This window comes from Phaseolus vulgaris, chromosome 6 (genome assembly GCF_000499845.2).
Source record: "Phaseolus vulgaris cultivar G19833 chromosome 6, P. vulgaris v2.0, whole genome shotgun sequence".
Lineage (NCBI taxonomy): Eukaryota > Viridiplantae > Streptophyta > Magnoliopsida > Fabales > Fabaceae > Phaseolus > Phaseolus vulgaris.
Genome location: NC_023754.2, coordinates 21,788,072 through 21,806,109, shown reverse-complemented (window position 1 = coordinate 21,806,109; position 18,038 = coordinate 21,788,072). Strand labels below are relative to the sequence as shown.

The following is an 18,038-nucleotide window of genomic DNA, read 5'->3' as shown; positions in this document are numbered from 1 at the left end:
CTTAAGAGTAATGATTAAAGACAAAAATAAAAATAATCAATAGGAGACAAAAAAAAGTTATTTAGGTCCAATGGTCGTTTAACCATGTTTTACAATCTTTAATGAGAATTAATGTTTTTATCCGTTTGTTATGATGCAGGCATTATTTTACCATTAGACCGTTTAGTTATCAAATAACTCGTTTGATCACCGACAACTCGAATGTTTATTGGTAATGTTATAAAATGTCTTGCAACCTTTCCGATCAAACTTTTAACTGTTGATTCTTCACCATCTAAACATAACACTATACCGATCTAGACGTAACATGCTATGTGATAGGATTGAATTGAAATTGATGTTTTAGAAAAATAAGATTTAAAGTATTTTTAAGAAAAAAAATTATTTACTCAATTAGTATGTGTAAATGATTCCTTTTAATATAATTTTTTATTTAATTTTAAATTAACATATTTAAATTAATTAACACTAAGTAGAAGAACAAAAGAGTTAAATTGTACAATTATCAATCATTCTCTTTAACATATAATATTTGTAATTTTTTTTATATTTATTTCCTTTTCTTTTTCATTTACGTCTCATTAATCTTTTCTAATATATTTTTATTAATATTATTTATTTAATAAACAAAAAAATAAATTCACCTTCGTAATTGTACTCAGAGTGCTCAGGACTCCGTGTTTGAAGGTTGGATCTCAACACATGATGTAGGCAGATCAACTCGGCTATTGGGCCAGTGCAACGGCTATGTAATTGAGCCACAACTATGTGAGTAAGTCTGTTTCTGTATAAGTAAGATAATCCTTCATATGTGAAGCTCAGACGACTAATGAATGTTAGTGATGGATTTAGGGGTGCGCTTAGTGCATATAGAGTCTAGGTCAAGTAAGTGTTTTCTTTTAAACCTAAACTCATGTGTTTTAGGACACGTAGAGTTAGGTTACATGCATAATGAAAGTAGTGTAGCACCACGAAGAGGGTGTCTACGTAAACAAATTGAACCCGTGATGCTCGTACATGAGTTGGTACCCTGATGGTTATTCTATTATTATTTTATGCACTTTTGGAAGAATGTTTTTGTTATGTTGTAGCACCGTGAGTTTGCAGCAACGTGAGGGTGTGTCTTTGAACAAAATATTTTTCTCTTGAGTATGCTTTCAGTTGAGATTATATTCTTGTGATAGAAAATTTTTATAAGAAGGAAGATATAAAAGGGGTTGAAACTCTAGGTTAAGATACGCAGTTTTTAAGACTGAAAACCAGAACAGTAAAAGACAAAACAGATTCGTGAAGAGACCGATTAGAATTTATCATCAAAGTGAACCAGCTAGAATTTGTCAGAGTCAACCAACAACAAATTCAAAAGTAAATAAAATATAATTTGTGAATAGTTTATACATAATTCTGAATAGTTTATATATAATTCAAAATAGATATAAACATATAATATATGAATTAAGAAAAATAAATTTAAGTAAAGAAGTGTAATAATAAAATTTAAAAATATAAAATAATTAAATATTTTTTATGTTCGAGTATTTTCTTTACTTGCTTCACTATTTAAGATTTGACTTTAAAAATTATAAATTAGACAAATTATAAAATACAAAAGAGAGAACTTATCTATTTGACAAGTTGAATGATTAGAAAACTCACTCGATCAACAAATACATAAGTTGAATTATAAAATTGGATGAACAAATACACAAATTGAGTGATTAGAAAATTGATCAATATAAATTCACGAGTTCAAAAATTAACTCATTCTACTACTATTAACTCATCATACTTAAATTACTTAAATATAGACAGACTAATGAAAAAAGACTAGCTTAACAAGTTAAATAATTAGCTTAATGTTTATAAAATAACTCGTTCTACTTTCATAAAATCGGGTTAATCCACCTTGTTTTTTGTTTGTTTGTTTTTATTTTTGCAAGATGAAGTTCTTGTTTTTTATTTTTCTAAGATGAAGTTATGAAATTATATGCATTGAGCACATGGAACAGTGTAAATGAAAGGATCCTCTTTTTTTAAAAAAAACTACAGTTTTATTAAGAATAAAAAAGTTACATTAATAGCCTTTTAACCACGAAATTTAAAATCTTTTGTTAATCAAATAATCAGTAACTTTTAAACAAATCTTTCATCTTAAATTGTTTATCATTCTAAGCTAAAAAGCAAAACAAATAGCATTTTATAAAATTGAGAGTAATCTGATGTACTAAAAATAGAAATCATTCCAGTTCTAGTTTCTATAGTGAGCCTGCTTATTTGAATTGGTACGTGCAGGCAAAAGTAGACACAAACAAAAACAACATCGTAAATTGGGCGTGCCTCCTCCTCTTTTAATTTTTGCTTTTGGGCCTTATTTCGATGCCTTGCACGAGAAGGCCCCCTTTCCACTCCCCACTCTTCACCTCGTACACACCAATCTCCACCTCCTCCTCTCCTCCTCCACCGCCGTTGAAAAAGTCACCCAACTCCACCTCCATCCACCCATCGTCTCTCTCCTTCGGATGCTCACCTCCCACCGCTGAATCATCAACACGGGGCGGCGCTGGTGCCGGTGGCGGTGCCGCATCAAAACTATCCAGAAAACGAGAACGAACGCGGCTGAATATTCGAGGAACAATCTGGTGACGCGGCCTTCGAGGCGTCGCCGCCTCCAAGTACACCGTTCGCCGCCGAGCTTCACCTTCTCCGGCAATCCCAACCGACACCTCGACCGGCTGGTTCTCAAACCCGTACGCGCCGCCACTCCTTTGCTTAAACACAAGGTATGCCCCGTACAACGTATTGGAGGACAGCATGCTACCCTTGATCCCTCCCTTCATTTCCAACCAACACACACTAACCAGTTCCGCCACCTCCCAAAACCTACGTCAAAACACATTCCAACGAACATAATCTTGATACCTTGTTCAATTTCAGATTAATAAATAAATAAAAATATCTGAGAATTAATTAAAGAATAAATTACCTGGCCGCTGGAACAGAAGTCCATCTCCAGTACCTAGGAGTGTTTCCCCAAACAATGGAGAGACTTCTAGCAGAGAGCATGTAGCATTTTCCGGCGTTTGGTTTATCGAGTGCAAAGCTCTGAGGGATTATTATTATTATTATTATGATTATTATTGTTAATTGACAATTATCGGGAGAAAGCGATTTGTTATTTGAATAATTACCTTTTGACCAGCGTCTATGAGGAGGGGGTTATGGCATAGGTGGAGGTAGAGTTCCTTCTTGGAAGAGTAAGAGAGAGGTTTGGAAGTTTGGGAAACGATGGCGTGCAAATCGGAGGGGAGGAACCTCTCCCACACCACGTCGGATTGTGCGGCGGATCTGAAGGAAGACGAGACCAAAGAGAGAACGCAGGCATCACGAGGAGTGGTGAACGAAAGAATATTCGCTATGCAACCTTCTGGAAGATGCTCGAACTCGCCACCGCCACCGCCACCGCCGTCACCTTGTTCTGCTTCCACCACCGTAAACTTGTTACTGATAACAGTAACCATAATAATATACAGCACTAACAAAGAATACACCTTCCTTTTTCTTGATTCCGCTCTGTGTCGGTTTGCTGTGTGTCGTATATAATGCAACGCAAAGAGAAGTAGTGAATTTGAATACGGGGAAGCTTAGCGGTTAAGCTTCGTTCCTATCCAATTTTTATTTGCCGCACAATTCCAAGCAAAGATATTTATTTATAATACTTTTTTTATCAAATTACACTATACCATAAAAAAGTTCACCAAAAGTAAAAAGAAACACTACACACAAAAATAAATACTTACTTAATAGACGAAATAAGAATGTTATAGAAATCATTAATATGCTTTTGTTATATACAAAGAATGCACTACTGTTTAATTTTACATATTTCCGTTTTATGTCAGATGAAAATCAGTGCTTCGAATAATGGTTGAAAATAAAATTTGGGATTTTTTTTAAAAAAAAATGAAAGCCTTTCGGTATGAAGATATAAAAAAGTGCGACATTTGAGAATATTTGTTTACTTTCTAGTCATTATCCTGGAGAAACAAATATTCGCAAAATCAGTTCAAGGCATTTGGTTTTAGATTTAAACAAATACTAACGAGTATACATTTTAAGAAATAAAATATTTTAATATTTGCTATAATTTTTAATGCATCTCAACATGAATTCCTAATAGAAAAGCTTTAATTGATTGTAACTATACACATTAATGAAGATTTATTGGTTTGAGTTGATATGTATAATTACTTAAAATATTCCATTGTCTACAGTGAAACATGTTTGGTTTTTGGTAAAGTCATAAATAATTAATAAATAATTAGTAACCGACGCTTAAACTGGAACGTTAGAGAACCAGCGGTGAATGAATAAAATATATATATATATATATAATTTTGTTCAACTAATTAAAAAATGATATATATTTATTCTTCTTTATAATGCGTTTTGTGATTCAAATAGTGTATATGATAAAGAATAAATAGAAAGAGAAAAGGTTTTTTCTCTTTATTGCATAATAAAAGCATTGGTATAAGATATCTACGTCAAAGAACAACTTTTTTAGCATTTTAACAATGCGTTATGGATTCGGTGAAGTAGTAATAACATGATAATGCTCTGTTCCGATGGTTATACCCTGGACACGCTCTTTCGTGATACCTTTTTCATTCGGTATTCTCGTCATGCTCACACCTCTCATCTAACATAATATAACGTGGAAATTTCTTATAAAAAATTATTGTGAATTCATACTTACTTTAAGCCATCTAAATCTTATTTTACTTCAAATAAAATCTATTAGGTTACACATTTTTAATCATATATTTTATATTTAAATATTAAGTTAATGTTTATATTTTTTTTACTTAAGATTGTTTAGACAGTTATGTCACGCATAATTGAGCTGACGTAGGACATAGATTTAAATAGTATCTTAAAATCACACACATCTCGATAATCTAAAGTGAGAGTCTCTTAAAATGTGAATTTTACAGAGAATTTGTACTTTATATTAAATTAATACAGAAATTAATTGCGATATTCGTCCTAATCCAGACTCATCAATCCATAAATTTAATACACATTTATACCTTTTATTTAATAATATTTATTATTCTCTGTTCTAGCCAACTCGAGGTCTGGATGAGCTTCTAATGGTGGTCTCCCTTCAAGATCTAGTGATTCAACCTTCGAGAAACGAAGGGGACTCCTCTTGCGATGATACTCCGACGCTCAAGTCAGTAAAAACATAAAATTATAATGAGTATAAGATAGAATATGAGTTAAAAGTACCCCCTGTGTTGTGTATTAGATGATATGAGATGATTCTTTTTGTGGACCGAATTGTAACCTAGTCTTAGAACCTCTCTAAATGGCCTAGGATAAGTGTGTAAAAGATAGATCTTTTGCATATCCTACGTAACATATTCCGATCTTATCTTTATTGAGTCATTAAAGGTGATTAAGTCTAATAACGCACGTTTCCTGTTAATGATATAATTCTATTTTGAATAGGAGAAAACATTTTATATATACTTCACACATTTCAACCAAAAATAAGAAACAAAACTCATCTATCTCAAGCCAACACTAGAGAAACCTAAATATGCCAAGACATTGATGTCAAGACCTTCCCAACCCAATGAACACAATTTTAAAACATGACGCATATCTTAATTTTAATCAACATGTTTAGCGTTGAAGATTTTTTAACAAATTTCAAATACAACTATATCAAATTTGTATAATTGAATAATCAACTTATAAGTAGTACTTTTATGTATTTTGCCATTACTTTTACGAATTTAGCTATATTATATTTATTTATTTACTCAAGAACATGTAGTACTTTATTTTAAACGGTTCTAGTGAAACACTCACTTTTCAATAAATACATTACCCGATAGAGACATAGAATAATCAATTTGAGAATAAATAAAAAACAATATTTTAAAAGATTAAAAGGTATGAATCAGTTAAATTGAATTTCTTTAGAAAAAATTCTCAAATTACACTTACATTCTTTTCTTTTACCATGGAAATGATCTATGGTATTTACATGTAATGTTTTTAAATTTTAAAGAATTGCATATATAATGTAAAAAATAGTGGATGCCACTGTAATTTACTTTTTTTTAAAGGTTAAAATTATAATCAATGGAAGGAATAATAAATTATCATGTATTATAAACTTATGAATTTATACAAAGTTTTTAAATTTATATTATAAATTAAAAGTCACGTATTAATCATTTTAATTTAATAATATTTTTTTTTCACGCCAATCATATATAACAAACTCATAAACTCATTAAACATGATAAAGGATATGAAAGGATTGCTTGAGGAAGAAATTGAATCTCCTTGATCGGAGTAAGAAAAAGGACAAAGTGAGTCAAAAACGTCGTAATTTGTTTGTTGTAGGCAAGAAAAAAAAAGTGGGGGAAATGAGACAACGTGTTTAAACCATCTTAAACTTCTTAATCTTATTTATGTCTTTGAGATTTTGAGAGATGGTTATGCCTTTCTTTAGATAAACACCTGAATTCAAGAGAAAACATTAAACTGGATTAGATGGTATATAGTTAGTGTAGTTTTCACTTTTACCAACTTAACTTATCAACTTTTTATATAACTAGATATGTATTTTATGAGTTTTAGTTACTATTTGTTATTATCTGAATTTTTATTAATATTATTTAATTTTTGAAATTGGTATCTTAATCAATTTTAAGAACTACAATTAGATTTTTTTTATTAAAGTTCTAGTTAGTTTTATTGAATTTCTCGATTGATGATTAATAAACCCGATAATAAACTCTTTATATAAGTTACATTTTCTCTCTCAACATGAGATACACTAAATAATTGTACACAACCCACAACAATCTCAAGATGAGTAGACAAAGGTGTTTATCCATCGAAAAATATGAAAATAATGTAGGTGTGCCTAATTGATATCAATGCTTTAATAATCCAGGTTGATTTCACTTATGACATTAATTCTTATCTTCCCCCGAAATCAAAGACCCAACAATTTTAACCAAACCATGTTTGTAACTGAGTTAAATCATCAAAATCAAATTTACCAACACCATCACCATACTATTTTTTTCAAAACAATCTCACATATATATGACATGGAAGAATCAAACCCTTCTATCTATGTCATACAACTTCTCAAACAATGAAGCAAATCAAGGAACAAATTCAAACTATATGTATCTGTTCTAGACAAGAGTATCGACGATCTCAAACCTAGAGCATGTAATTGAGGTCGGTTAAACTCCGAGAAAACTCCACCTGTAGAATATACTCTAACGTTTAAGTTAGTAAGAGTATAAAATACAATGAATATAATGTAAATATAAGTTAAAAATAATAATTAGAGTAACTAACGATAAAATTATTTTACTTAGAATTTGATGAAAAACCAAAATATTCTTCATACACTCATAAAAGATCATTATGAATATAATATTTATATCAAAACATAATTAGTGTAGGTAGCAAAAATATTAAAATTATTGAATATGTTTAATAAATTTCTTTTAAAAAATTAGAAAAAAGAAATAAAAAAAAGATAATATACACTAGATTAAAATGTACAGGTTAATCTTTCTATCCTTCATAAATTTATTATTGTTTTGTTCCAACAAACAATATAAATAGTGTTTTTCACGGTGAAACAGAAAATAAAAGAAAAAAGAATATTATAAATTAAAAGTAAAATTATTAAAGAAAGAGGTGCATGATAGAGCAATAAAACAGGATTTGATGTGGAGTAGAATGAGTATAATGAGATGGGGTGCAGCGTTACATCTTCAAAGGTACAAGGAAGTGTCTTTATGTTCTATTCACATCTTTACTGCAATTGGAAGATCTTTTGACGTGTGCACTCCTTCGCTCTCTCATACCATGTGCCACAAATTTGGTTCCCACGTGCAATTCCATTTACACACCTTCACCCACCACATATTACAACTAAAATAATATACTTTATGTTCATCACAATCTATAACTTATTTGGATCTATTTACATTTACTAATTGGACTTTGTTGGATTATGGACTTGGCCGATATTTGGGATCATTTAGGTAGGAGGCCGATGTAAATGAATAATGTAAAGGAAATAGTATAGGACGATGATTTAGATTAATTAACATTAATCAAACAGTAAAGAGAAAATCATAACGGTAGACACAGGGTTAAGACTGACTCCATATACTAGGTAAAACCTCCCAGATGAACAGATCACAAATTAGGTTAAGAGTACTTGTTCTTGACTATCTTGAATGTTCTGGGTTTAGGTCTCCAATTGGCCTGTCTAGAAAAGACTTTAATCCAATTAAAAAACAAACATCTTTACATAATGATTTTCACAGATAATATAATTATTATGTTTTAAATCTTATATAATTATTTAGATTAATTCATCATAAACTGACATCATTCTAAATCTAGTCGAACTAGGCCAATTTTTTTGTTAAAATCTTTGGAATCACAATTTAAATCTAGTCAAAGTCTATGACTACGATTTCTAGTTCATATTCAAAGGTTGAATTATAAAGAACTCTATGTAACTGTGGCGTTATTCGAATTTAAGGAGCTGAAAACCATGAGTTGTACTCAGTTGAAACTCACAATCTATGTATAGCATAGATGTGAAATAATGACAATATATAATAATTAATGTTTTAGTGAGAGAGATAATCATATATATATTTATGGAAAGAAAAATTGGAGTCAAAATGTGACCATAATTAACGAAAGGAAAACGTTAGATGCCAACCATGCATGGTTGGATTGGAAGACAATAGTAAAAATGAAATATAAGTTCCACATTTGTAGGAAGGCATCTAAAAAGGACACCTCATAATGATGTCCACCCAAAATGTCCCTTTTTTCTCTCCGAGTCTTCTGAGAAAACGTCATCTTTTTGCTATTCCTCTCATACATGCATGTCTAACTCCTCCTCCTTCACCTTCTGCTGTTCATTTCCCTTTCATTTTAATTTATAGCCCCTGCTCCCTTTATGCGGGGTCCTTCAATCTCACTTGGGGGAACCTCCGTCCATTGCTCAAGTTAACCAGAGTTCATGGAGCCTTTTATTTTTCACCTTTGCAATCACTAACATTCTTTAATTGAATGAAAATATTCTTTAGAACCAAAACCTGCACATACACCAACTAGGAATCCTACTGGTACCTTTTGTTTTTGTTTCTAGAAATTTAGAAGAATGAATTGTTTTCCGTGTTTTTCAAAGACTAAGAAATGCAATAGCAAGAGGGAGCAGCTAGGGCTTTCAGCACAAGAAAACGTTATAGCAACAAGAACACCTCAGGGTAAGATGAATGAATATAAACAATTAAAATTACCTGCTTCAGTGTCATTCATTTAATCAGAATGTGCAAGCGATGCAAGAGAATACAAATGTCATTTGAAAGGTATAATGATTGAAAATAAAATGTTGGGGTTGGCATGCAGATGTAAAGAAACAAAAGGCAGATGATGCAAACAATGTCGACACCTCAAATATTCAAGCACAAAATTTCACGTTCCGTGAGCTAGCAATTGCAACAAAGAATTTTCGGCAAGAATGCTTGATGGGTGAAGGGGGCTTTGGCAGAGTTTACAAGGGAACCATTCCTGCAACCGGGCAGGTCATACACATCACAAGCCCTTCAATTTTTAGTGCAGAAAAAACAAATAAGTTCAATTTATATATATTTTCACGTTTGCATGTGTCATGTGTGTTTTGTTCCCCTATTTAGGTGGTAGCAGTGAAACAACTCGACCGAAATGGAGGGCAAGGAAGTAAGGATTTTCTAGTTGAGGTTTTGATGTTAAGCCTCTTAAACCATGAAAACCTCGTCAAACTCACTGGTTATTGTGCTGATGGAGATCAACGTCTTTTGGTGTATGAGTTCATGGGAGGTGGCTCTTTAGAAGGCCTTCTTCTTGGTATACTCCCACCTTATTTGCATATTCCCTCTTAAATTTTTGACACATGCATGTATATGACATATTATTATATGTGCATCATCTTTGCCTTATTTCTTTGCCGACAAACAATATATAAGATTAAGATTATTGTGCTCATTGACTTACCTAATTAGTTTTGGTAAAATGTTAGTTTGTAAAACCAAAATAAAACATGTGTTTGGTTTTATAACAGGGAGGAAAACAGATGAACCGCCATTAGATTGGTATAGCAGAATGAAAATAGCATCACATGCCGCGAAAGGACTATGGTACTTGCACGATAAGGCCAACCCTGCAATTATATATCGGGACTTGAAATCTTCGAACATCTTGCTGGATGATGATTTCAATGCAAAACTATCAGATTATGGATTGGCCAAACTTGCTGGCAAAGATAAGATGAACATTGTCCCCACAAGAGTAATGGGCACTTATGGTTACAGTGCTCCTGAGTACGTAAGAACAGGTAACCTCACCTTGAAATCAGATGTCTACAGTTTTGGAGTTGTCCTGCTAGAGCTCATTACTGGACGACGTGCGGTTGACACCACAAGAACACACGATGAGCAAAATCTAGTTTCATGGGTATACCTATAACAACCTCTTTAATTTGAACATTATTCTCTCTTGTTCTTGTGACAGGGATATTTTTATATTGTTGAACAGAATTCATATACTTCTCATTATATCATTAATGAGTTCCTACAGGAATTCCACCTAACAGTACAAAATGTTTTAAAGGACAAGACAAATACAATTCTTTATATTTTAGTGTTGTTTTTCAATCAAAGTTCATTAAGTAATATGCAAAATAAGGGTTGTTTTGTAAATAAAATTATGGAAGTGAAACTTGATTTGATTCTGATTGATGAACAACACAAAAGGTACACAGGGTAATGTATCCAAGTTTTTTTCCTTTGAAAAAATGTGTTGTTGTATAAAAATGTTTAGGTATGTCTTTTCTGGGCAATATCAAACAGGTTAATTTTATCCCAAATATCTATTTTGTTAATTATGTACATTTTCCCTTATAATGATTGAGCAGGCACAACCCATATTTAGGGATCCAAAGAGATATCCAGATATGGCAGATCCAAATTTGAACAAAGATTTCCCAGAAAAGGATCTTAACCAAGCTGTTGCAATTGCAGCCATGTGCTTGCAGGAGGAAGCAGCAGCTCGTCCTTTGATGAGTGATGTTGTAACTGCTCTCAGTTTTCTATCCACCGCTACTCCAGAGGGTGAGGGTGAAGGTGATGCCGCTGAAAATGACTGTTGTAGCTTCTCCGGTGAAGATAGTTCTTCTAGCGAAGACAATGGAACTGCTAAAAACCAGGTTAGTGCAAAATACCAAGAAAGTGAAGACGCCTCAGAATCTGAGTATGATTATTATGAGAATGAAAACCAACATAATTACAGTCCTCAAGACACTGAAGAGACCAAGGAGTTCTACTCCAAATCGAGCCGCAAGAGCAGCACCAAATCAAAGAATGGAACCGCTTCCTCTATCCAAAGAAGCAGCTCCAATTCAGATTCAGAACATGGACGTGTCTCAATCGGCCGCAAAAGCAGTAGGAAAAGTAGGAAAGAGAAATCTTCATTAAACCAGAGGAGCAGTAAGAAATCTTCTTTGAAGCAAAAGAGCAACAAGAAATCTTCTGTCAAAGTATTAAGCAACAAGAAAAGCCATTCATCCAATTCAAGCAGCAGTGGAACGTTACAACATGATGGTGTTGATGTTATTGACCGTAGCGGAAGCCGGCCATCAGAAGGGAACATTTCAATTGGCCTAATTAGTAGTGAGAGTGTTCACTCAGACAATGACAGCAGCATAAGGTCCAAGGAAAGGAGCAGCATGCATTTAGATTATACCAAAAGCCAGGAATCATAACAATAAATGTTCATTCACGATAAATACCCACGATCAATGCATGCATGGTTGCAACCACAACTTAATTTGGCATCATATCATGCTTTGTACACTTCTGTCAATGTTTGTTTATACATTAGTATGTATGGTCGAGTGAAACAAATGAGATAACCGTATCTGGTTTCCGCTATTTTAAAAAAAAACTCGAACAACCCATATAACACCTCAAATATTTGAGAACTCATACACACACCTATATACTTATTCTTTAGTAGGTTTTGAATATGTTCTCTGTATCTACCTTTAGTTTATGAACAAAGAGAGACGATAACAGTTAATTTCCATTGAGGGTTGTTGACATTATTGGAAATAGTGATCCTCGTTTGTATTATGTAATAATTTTTGCAATTTTGATGTTCCTTTTGTCATCATATATATGCATGTGACAAACAAACCTTGCCTCCTATCATGGATATTCATCCCTATTGATTCCTTGGATCCACAATAATTATTTTTATAACACCTATGAGAAGATTTGGATTACGGGCAAATGCCATCTTTTCAAGGTTCACATATGACTATGTCTATGAGTTCTCAACTTCATCCGTCAGTCAATTCTTAACTATTCACAAAACCCATTTATAAGAAAGAAATTGTAGGCTATTTATATATAATAATAATATCCAAATTACACAATGAATAGCTCAGAATTAATAGTGTCTGAAGAGTTCTTTAGTAAATGTGCTATGCTTAACTCAACTTTACAAAGTCCAGAAAGAATATTACCATTGAGACATTTTACAGTGTAATTCTTGTTAACTATCCACTTTACATGTGTGAAGGAAAAGAAATTAAAAATTGCATAAAAGGAAGTGAAACAAAAAATTTAAATGTAAGGAGTTGTAAGTTGTAACTAAGTATATAATATGTGTGATGATCTGATAAGGAATTTCAATAATTTTTAACCATAGATTAGGATTGACTAAGGACTATTTACCCTATATACAGCAATATGATTTGGTCAACAAAGCTCAAATATATTTTAGAAAAAATATATCTTTAACAGTTGTGAACCACTTAATAATTTTTAACAGCAAAAATACATGACAATAAGGGAAAGAAGTTTCACTACATATTTTTTTAATTAAAAAATTACAATTATAAAATAGTTTTAGATGTTAATACTCTATTTTTTAATGTCTAACATGTTTTCCTTAACCTTCTATTTGATTATAAGTTTTTATTTTTAATGTTTATAAAATGAATTTTAAAATATAAACTAGAGTTAAACAGTGTAAGTAACTTCTTTATTACTAAGTTAATAAAGAAAGAGTTTATAATTTTTCTTTAATTTCAACTGACTTTTTAGCATACCAAAAACCAAAGTACATATCAATATATGTGAATACATCCATAACTGATATTAATACACACCAACAAAGTCAGACCGATTATCCAATTCAATCTTATTTATGTTTATTCCCTTCTGTTCCTTTCATTATTAAATATCCAAATATACATTGAGCCTAAAAAAGAAAAGAGTTGTTGTGGATTTAAATTGCTACTACTGTAAGTCTATAAGAACAAGTTTTATAAATATAGTAAGACCTGGATGATTGCACAATAAATTTGATTCTCTTCCCGCCACATGAATTACTTTGTTGGATCAGCAGTTCTGCACAACACACTGTGATTTGGAATAGATCCACTTGGGAATTCTGTACCATCGTCATAGTTATATTCTGAAAGCAGTATCACTTGTAATATATCTTCATTTTCTAATTTCCATTTACACTACATTTTCAGGTTTCATCTCACAAACCAATATAACAACCAACACAACACAACAACCTTTTTATATCAAAGATGAGCTGATCTGGAGGATTTGGAGCTGGGGGTGGATGTTGTTGATGAGCTCTCATCCTTCTTTGTCTTCTGCATGAAAAAACTGTTGTCAATTTGATAAACACAAAGCTAGGACTAGTACTAAAGGGCTTGTGCACATTAGTTTGTAATCAAACTCTGTAGTTAGAAGGAGTTTAGGAGTAACTTAGCAAATATATATTTACCATCTTGGTTTCTGTGTCCATGCAGACCTTGTCCAATTCTTCAAAAACAACCTCAATGGTAGGGCGACCTTTGCTTGATTTTGCAACACACAACACTGCAATTTGTAGGATGGCTTCAAAGTCTGCCTTATCAACCTTTCCTTTTAGCCTTGGGTCTTCAAAATCAGACAATGGACGCTTTCCCATACTCACATCTCTTGCCTACAAAAGAATTTTCAAATTATCTCATTTTGAGTTGAATGGTGTGTAAATATAATAATGAACTTATTTTTAAGTACCTTCCTAGTGAGCTGATCTCTGGCATCAAGATCCAACTCTATGACTTTCTGTCCAGACAATATTTGCAAAGCAACAATACCAAAACTGTATACATCACTGGCACATGTTAGCTTGGCATTACTCATGTATTCTGGATCCATGTAGCCTATGGTTCCTCTTACATCGGTAAAAACCTTGCTCTCTTTGATTCCCATCACCTTTGACAGTCCAAAATCTGACAGTTTGGCTTGGTATTTCTCAGTCAAAAGAATGTTCGTAAGCTATAAATTAAAAGCAGTGAGAGGCATTAGTATAGTGCTAACCCAAAACATTGTACATATTTGCTTCTTGTTTTCAACTGCATAATGTACAACACATCCAATTTTTCATTGCATGTATTACGTACCTTTATATCTCTATGGACTACACAGCCTTCCATATGATGGTGGAGGTACTTGAGTGCAAATGAACAATCTCTCAAAATTCTCACTCTTGTTTCCCAACTCAAGTGACTATCTCTTCCTGACAATACACCATATAAAACATTTCAAGAAAATCAAAGATTTAGATGCATTTCTATGGATAAATTTGATCTTGTTCTCCCATTAAAATTGAATTGTTCATCTAACAATTTAATCAAATATAAGGATGGCAATCCAGAGTTTGGATCCATTCATTTAAATATTTAGTAATATTCAACCTAAAAACAATTCTAATAAAAGATTAAAAAAAATCAATACATGTTGCAATGATGAACTTAAATATCTAGCCGTTTCTACACTTTTTCACAACTAGTCATGCTTGGCCAACCCACATTATCCGAGGTGAAGCTTTAATTCTTGTATAGAACCAAAAGTAGCATGAAACTACATTTAAAGGAATCCTAAGGCAATTATACATCTAAATAGAAGTAGAAGTCATTGTGCACATTAGAGTTGTGAAATGATTGATGAAGAGTGAAGTATGAGGGGAGAGAGGACATTACTTAAGAGATGTTGAGCAAGATTCCCGTTTGCACAAAATTCATAGACTAAATATCTCTCATCCCCTTCAATGCAGCACCCAAAGAGGCAAACCAAGTTTGGATGGCGAAGCCTTGAAAGGCCTTCAACTTCTCGCGTGAAAGACTCAGAGGTGTTACTCTTTGTTAAATGCTTGATGGCCACGATTTGACCACTGGGTAGAACGCCTCTATATACCTGCACCCAGAAACAAGCTTTTCATATTCAGATTGACATCTGTGTAATAGAATGCATAAGATCCTTGAAATCAATACTAATGAGGTAGGCCAGGGACTAATCAAGGAAAGTAAGGGATACGAATAATTATAACAAGGGGGCTGGGTGAAAATATTAAATTGGTATAAATATGTTTTATGGGGTAAGATACTATACAATTACATGCTTTTGGCTCAATGCTGCATAAATCAAGTATTCTGGGAGATGGTGCTGTCAATATGCATAACTAATCTAGAAGAATAAATATAGTAGAACAGAGGATTTGTGAGGCAGTATGCAGGGGTAAAGATATTATGTGTGCGCATAATCTATAGACAGTTTCAATGAAAGGATGCCATTTTAGCTCAAGTGCAGGGTTCAAGCACAATGTATAGAGGTGCAGCAAGACTAGAAGGACATAATGCAGAGGTGAACGTGAACCACATAGCAGATATTCAGATAGACATACTATGAAGTAGGGACTGATTTCATAATATACTTAGTTATTTGGTAGGTAGGGTTGGGCTGCTTTGTTGTTATAGGTAATGGGAAATTGTATATCACCTAGGATATGACAGAATAGTCTATGCTAGAAGTGGAATGATACGTAAACTCTCACTTCATCCTAGTATATAGTTTTGTTTCATCCTAGTATATAGTTTTGTGTATATAAGGGTTGAAGCACTTAGCACCCCAAGTGCTCCTACCTGCCCTGCACTTCCACGTCCAAGGCTTATCTTTCGACCACCATAATTCATGGCATTCTCAATTTCCCTTTTGCAGAACCAGTACAATCCAGACCATGCAGTGATCTCTTTCAAGTCAACCTGTCTACGACCCTTCTTCTTGGACAAACATTTGACCATAATAACCACAAGCAATATTACAATCACAACTACTGGCACACTCAGCAAGGCTTTCCACAGAGATCCTGGGGACCCAAAAACACATTTTGTCAGTACTCTCACTTGGTTCAACTCTAACTTACACCAAAAGTAATATGTTTAGAAGCTCAAAAGATAAAATGATAGAGATGATTACTCTTGTCTGATCCTGAGGCTGAAGGTGGCAAGCATCGTAAAAATTTGTCAACTAGAGGATCGTTTGGTCTACCAGCTGCAAGAGCAATAATAGCTGCCACCCCACATATGGCTCTGTCAGTGTCGTTGTTGTTGTTGGCAAATTGAGAATATAAAGTATCTCTCACGCTCAATATTCCACTGGTACAATCTGCACAAGATTGATCAAAACGTTGGTTGAAGTGGGAGCACCGGCTCAATGTGTCTGGATATTGTTGCAGGGTCCTAACATCCTGCAAAATCAAGTCGGAGCATGGGGAACTGCCTCGGTAGAAGTTGTCAAAGCCACATGAATCAAGTGACATCCCTTGTTGCGGGTGAAATGACTGGGAACAACTCTGCCATTGATCTTGGGAAAGGAACACTCTTCCTCCCGAGTTCAGTGCTTGTGAAGCCAACGCATTGGACAAAATCGTGAGAGCATTTCGACAGCACAACGTGGTCGGGAACCCATCCTCACCCCACATGTAAATACTCTCTTTCACACCGATGCACTCACCAAATGCCACATATTGGCTTGTGTTGAACTTCAGCACACATGAACCTGTGCCAAGGAGAGCTTTGAATCTAGAACTCTGTGAAACTACTCAAATTTTCTATTCATACTTGATTGCAAAATTATTATATGCTAGGAGAGGGATAATTGTATTAGAAAAATATTAATTTCACACTGCATAAGACATCAGTTTATTATCTTTCATCTCCTCACATAAGTTCACATTTGAGTGAAAAATTATTTCTCATTCTATTTTATAATCTATAACAATTCAGTGTTGGTTGTCAATATCAGGACTCATTGTATTATTATATGAGAGAGATTAACAACATGCATGTTACGTAGACATTAGTAAGCACTACATGCTTCCAATCTATGTTTTAATTTCTGCACTTACTTGCCCTACTGGTTTGAATCCTCTAATCTAATTTTGTGTTAGTTTATTATATTTGGCTGCATGTCTAGATAACATATTTAGCAAAAATAGGATAAATGTATGACATGTCTAACTTAACGCCAAAAAATATCTAATCCACTAGAAATCCAGATGAACAATAGCTTATAAAAAACTGTTTTTCTTAATTTTAACTAGATATCTGAATTTAATATGTTATTATTGAAAGTGAGTTATTATTTAATTGTATAGAAGAAGGGGTTGACAAGAGATGTTTTTTATAAATATATAAGTTTGTGAATGCAGAGAAGAGAAAGCAGGCATGGGAAAAATGAAAAAGAGAAGGGAAAAGGAATGACCTTGTGGAAGAGAAAATGCAGGAGACGAAAGGAGTGGGGAGGAGTGTGGGAATGGTGCAAGAAATAGAAGTGCAAACAAAAGGTAGCGAGGTAAGTGGACTTTCGTTTTCATGTCCAAGCCAAACCTCTTTTACTCTTCACGAAAACTAATTTAGTCCATTGTGAAGCAGCGTAACGTTGATGGCAGATGAACCAAAAAGTAGAATAGAGAAGATATAGTGTGAGTTTTCTTCGTGAACATCGTTATGTATGTGGATATTCTCGCTCACATAATGCCCTTAGATTACAGCTTCTGTATATGCCTTGCTTTCA

The 18,038-nt window shown here is 33.2% G+C and overlaps 3 protein-coding genes across 5 annotated transcripts; 1 reads left to right on the top strand and 2 right to left on the bottom strand.

The window, feature by feature from the left end:
* Nucleotides 1–2,174: 2,174 nt before the first annotated feature.
* On the bottom strand, nucleotides 2,175–3,768 carry LOC137831857 (putative F-box protein PP2-B12). Its single transcript, XM_068639712.1, has 3 exons — nucleotides 3,189–3,768; nucleotides 2,984–3,102; nucleotides 2,175–2,880 (listed from the first exon to the last, which is right to left on the bottom strand). The coding sequence occupies exons 1-3, from the start codon at nucleotides 3,516–3,518 to the stop codon at nucleotides 2,349–2,351; spliced, it is 981 nt and encodes a 326-aa protein (XP_068495813.1). The 5' UTR covers nucleotides 3,519–3,768; the 3' UTR covers nucleotides 2,175–2,348.
* Nucleotides 3,769–8,921: 5,153 nt separating this feature from the next.
* On the top strand, nucleotides 8,922–12,319 carry LOC137831854 (probable serine/threonine-protein kinase PBL26). 2 transcript variants are annotated; one of them, XM_068639705.1, is made up of 6 exons: nucleotides 8,922–9,344; nucleotides 9,487–9,662; nucleotides 9,774–9,963; nucleotides 10,178–10,569; nucleotides 11,030–11,320; nucleotides 11,404–12,318. In XM_068639705.1, exons 1-6 carry the CDS (start codon nucleotides 9,239–9,241, stop codon nucleotides 11,416–11,418), a joined length of 1,170 nt encoding a protein of 389 aa, XP_068495806.1. In that variant the 5' UTR covers nucleotides 8,922–9,238; the 3' UTR covers nucleotides 11,419–12,318. The 2 variants fall into 2 exon arrangements, with proteins under 2 accessions (XP_068495806.1, XP_068495805.1); XM_068639704.1 differs by having other exon boundaries at nucleotides 8,953–9,344; nucleotides 11,030–12,319.
* Nucleotides 12,320–13,462: 1,143 nt separating this feature from the next.
* LOC137831853 (probable receptor-like protein kinase At2g42960) lies at nucleotides 13,463–17,988 on the bottom strand. Of its 2 annotated transcripts, XM_068639702.1 has the most exons (9): nucleotides 17,727–17,988; nucleotides 16,440–17,021; nucleotides 16,106–16,329; nucleotides 15,167–15,380; nucleotides 14,588–14,703; nucleotides 14,202–14,462; nucleotides 13,924–14,124; nucleotides 13,706–13,789; nucleotides 13,463–13,596 (listed from the first exon to the last, which is right to left on the bottom strand). In XM_068639702.1, the coding sequence occupies exons 1-8, from the start codon at nucleotides 17,836–17,838 to the stop codon at nucleotides 13,715–13,717; spliced, it is 1,785 nt and encodes a 594-aa protein (XP_068495803.1). In that variant the 5' UTR covers nucleotides 17,839–17,988; the 3' UTR covers nucleotides 13,463–13,596; nucleotides 13,706–13,714. The 2 variants fall into 2 exon arrangements, with proteins under 2 accessions (XP_068495803.1, XP_068495804.1); XM_068639703.1 differs by having other exon boundaries at nucleotides 13,572–13,786.
* Nucleotides 17,989–18,038: the final 50 nt, after the last annotated feature.